General features: G+C 33.2%; 1 protein-coding gene across 1 annotated transcript in view; it reads left to right on the forward strand.

Annotated features, from left to right (window-relative positions):
• LOC106873714 (general transcription factor II-I repeat domain-containing protein 2-like) overlaps positions 1-1,901 on the forward strand; it is a 30,401-nt gene extending 28,500 nt beyond the window's left edge. The window contains exon 2 of the mRNA XM_014921190.1: positions 1,321-1,901. Coding sequence (XP_014776676.1) covers positions 1,321-1,901 — 581 coding nt within the window. The remainder of the gene's footprint in view (positions 1-1,320) is intronic.
• The last annotated feature ends 1,396 nt before the right edge of the window (positions 1,902-3,297 follow it).

Genomic DNA, 3,297 nt, shown 5'->3' on the forward strand with positions numbered 1-3,297 from the left:
AATCCATTCACAAAGCTTTGGTCAGCCTGAGGCTATAGTAGAAGACACTTGCCCAAGGTGCCGTACAGTGGGACTGAATTCGGAACCATGTGGTTGGGAAGCAAACTTTTTACCACACAGCCACACCTGCACCTATATATAACCAACTATTTTTGTCACTATAGTGTCAGTAGACCAGTCATGGGCAACCTGTGGCATGTGAAGCTTTCTGAATGGCTCACCTAAGTCAGAAAAGAAAAATATTCGCCATCATCAGACAACCATGCAATTTTCAGCGTGCCTCAGAGTCAATCTACAACAATCCAAATATTCAAGAGCGTTACAATTAGCATCTCTACTCGGGACACTAACTCAACAAAAAAAAAAGTATTGATTTAATGTTCAATTTCTGATTCCACTGCTTACAACAACTTGTGATATTTCAGTGCCTGTAAACACGTGGTATTCGTGTAACATTATCAAGCAAGGTTAATGGAATTTTCAAAGTATAAGTGTGCAAAATGCTGTATTTTTTTAAATTTTAATTTTTGATGTCAAAGCTAATGGCTTCATGTCCCATCCCCCCACCCCCACACAAAAAAATAGAAAGATTTCTGAAGAAATGAGGACATTCCAGGAAAAGTGGACAAATGATTAATTATTTGTTGAAGTAAAAAAATAAACCAATGAGTTTAATACGTTTTGAATCTGTCTCTGCTTTTAAAGAATTCAATATTAAGTAGCATTACTCTTCAAAACATTCGGGATATGATAAATTCAAAGGAGACATTAGACAGCAAAAAACTGAATCCCTCGAGAAACAGATCGACAGTCTAAATATGTTCTTTTCCAAAAACCAAACTGGACTAAAAGAAATTGTACATGTAAACTATGTTAGTGAAAAAATGGCAAAACATTCAAACCATTATTCTGATGAGGAAATCGAAATTTGGAAGTTACGATTTTTACCAATTTTTTTTTCAGAATCAGAATCTCCATAACTGAAAACGTGGGTTTCAATTAAAAAAAAAATTAAATATAAAGTCGGAGCGGGTGGGTTATGTCTCCACTATGTGCGCCCATTTCTGATTCAACTCCACTGGCAATTTTCATATGTGGTATTGATAAGTCATTTAATATCACCGAAGAATTACTTAGTGTTCAGACAATGAAAGACAGTTACAAGATATAAAATTTATGAAGAAGTGAAGAAAGCAGCCTTGAAGTTGAATCTTTCACTTGAACGACTCGTGTGTGTAGCAACAGACGGGACCCCAGCAATGGTTGAGTCTAAGATAGGCTTTCTTTCTAAATTAAAAGAATGAACTTCTTTGAATTTAGCAAACAGTAACTTTGCAACGATCCATTGCATAATTCATCAGGAAAATCTGTGTGCAAAGTCTCTAAAATTTGAGAATGTTAAGCGTGTGGTTGTTTCAACCATCAATTTTATAAAATCCCAAGCACTTAACCATCACCAGTTTAAAGAGTTCTTAGAAGAACTTGAATTAGAGTATGGTGACCTTGTTTACTACTGTGCAGTTTGTTGGCTAAGTAAAGAGAAAATGCTTCAACGATTTTATAGCCTAAGAGAAGCGGTATGTACTTTCTTAGAAAGAAATGGTAAATTTGTTCCCGAGCTGAAAAATGATAACTGGATTTGTGACCTTGCATTCCTCGTGGATATAACAACACATTTAAATGATTTAAATTTAAAATTGCAAAAGCAAAATCAGTTAATTCATGAGATGTATTCTCGTGTCAAAGCTTTTCAAGCAAAACTTCAAATTTGGGAGAATCAACTCAGGATTGGTGATGCTTTCCATTTCCCCACACTAGCCATTCATGAGTCAACATCTAGATATGATGATTCTGCTGTGAAACTAAGTGAGCTGAAAAAAAGGACTGAACGCCAGGTTTAATGACTTCGGAACTAAAGCTGATTTTAATCTTTTTTTGGAAATCCTGTTAACACAGATGTTGAAAAAGTTCGAATTTAGATGTCGGAATTTAGACTTCGGAATTTAGACTTCGGAACATTTTAGATGTCGGAGATTACAAATATGCAAAAAAAAGTTTTTTAACTCACCCACCTTCCTTAAAATTTTGCACTGTTTTTGAAATTTTTTTCCCCTATGTTTTAGATGATGGAGATTCCGAATATACAAGAAACCACGTTTTCAAAATTTAAATTCAATAAGCATATAGATATGTGTATGAAGAGAGAATATGAATGTCTTCCTGGAGTTAAAAACAACAGTAACACCGTCTTCTATAGGACTGCCACGTATATTTTATGAATAAACGGACAGGAATAATTAGATAGACAGATAAATAAATAAATGGATGAAAAAGTTCAAAATTTAAAACTGGGGAGGGGTGAAATTTGAGCCCCTTATTAAACTTTATAACATTAATTATTAAACATTAATGTCTGTTTCTCATAAAATGGTGTATATTCAATTTACATTAAATTACTATTTACGATTATTTATGGCAAACACAAGTAAAACGCAAATTCTTTTCAATTTGCAGAAGTTCGTCAATTCACTCCGATATGTAAAATGTAGGAAACCGAAAAATTTTTTTTTTTAAATGCATTTTTCAAGAAGTGCGAAACTGCATTAGCCCCATTTTCCTCATCTATGCTGCTCCTTTTTATTTTGGGTTGTTACCCTTCAGGTCAAAATAATTTAACTTTTAATCTTTCTTTTCTTTTTTTAGTTTCTTCCTCTGAATCATAGATAGATAACGCATAACGTTAAATGCACATAATTTTCATTTTTAAATTTGTTCATTTACATTTCTTAAGCATTTTCCCCAAGTACCATAACTTGAAACAGTTCGACTAAACCAATGATTAAGTACAATATTTCTTGAATTTTGCAACCATTCGTTGAAAGTAAGGTTTCCAATATTTAAAAATATTGGCGGATATTCACGTTTTGTTTAAAAGACAAACGGGCATTCACTCATATTCAGTCTCAGAGTTGTCACAGAACTGCCATTATCTTCGTCATTTTCCATGAGCGCGCGTCGTCTTGTCAACTGTAAACACCCCGGTCGAAGTGTGTACGTGTGAAATGTAGATAACAAACACAATGAGAAAAGACATCAACGTCAAAAACATTGGTGACAATACAACACAAATAATATTTTTATGAATTTCATAAAATGCATTGGACAGTATTATACTGTTTAATTTACCATTTCAAACATGTTCTTTTATGAATCTCATAAAATGCGTTGTATAGTTCAACAGATCTTGTTTAATTTAGCTTAAAACTAATAGAAATCAATGTCATTTATATTTCTTTC

This window comes from Octopus bimaculoides, chromosome 19, assembly GCF_001194135.2.
Source record: "Octopus bimaculoides isolate UCB-OBI-ISO-001 chromosome 19, ASM119413v2, whole genome shotgun sequence".
NCBI classification, from domain to species: Eukaryota; Metazoa; Mollusca; class Cephalopoda; order Octopoda; family Octopodidae; genus Octopus; species Octopus bimaculoides.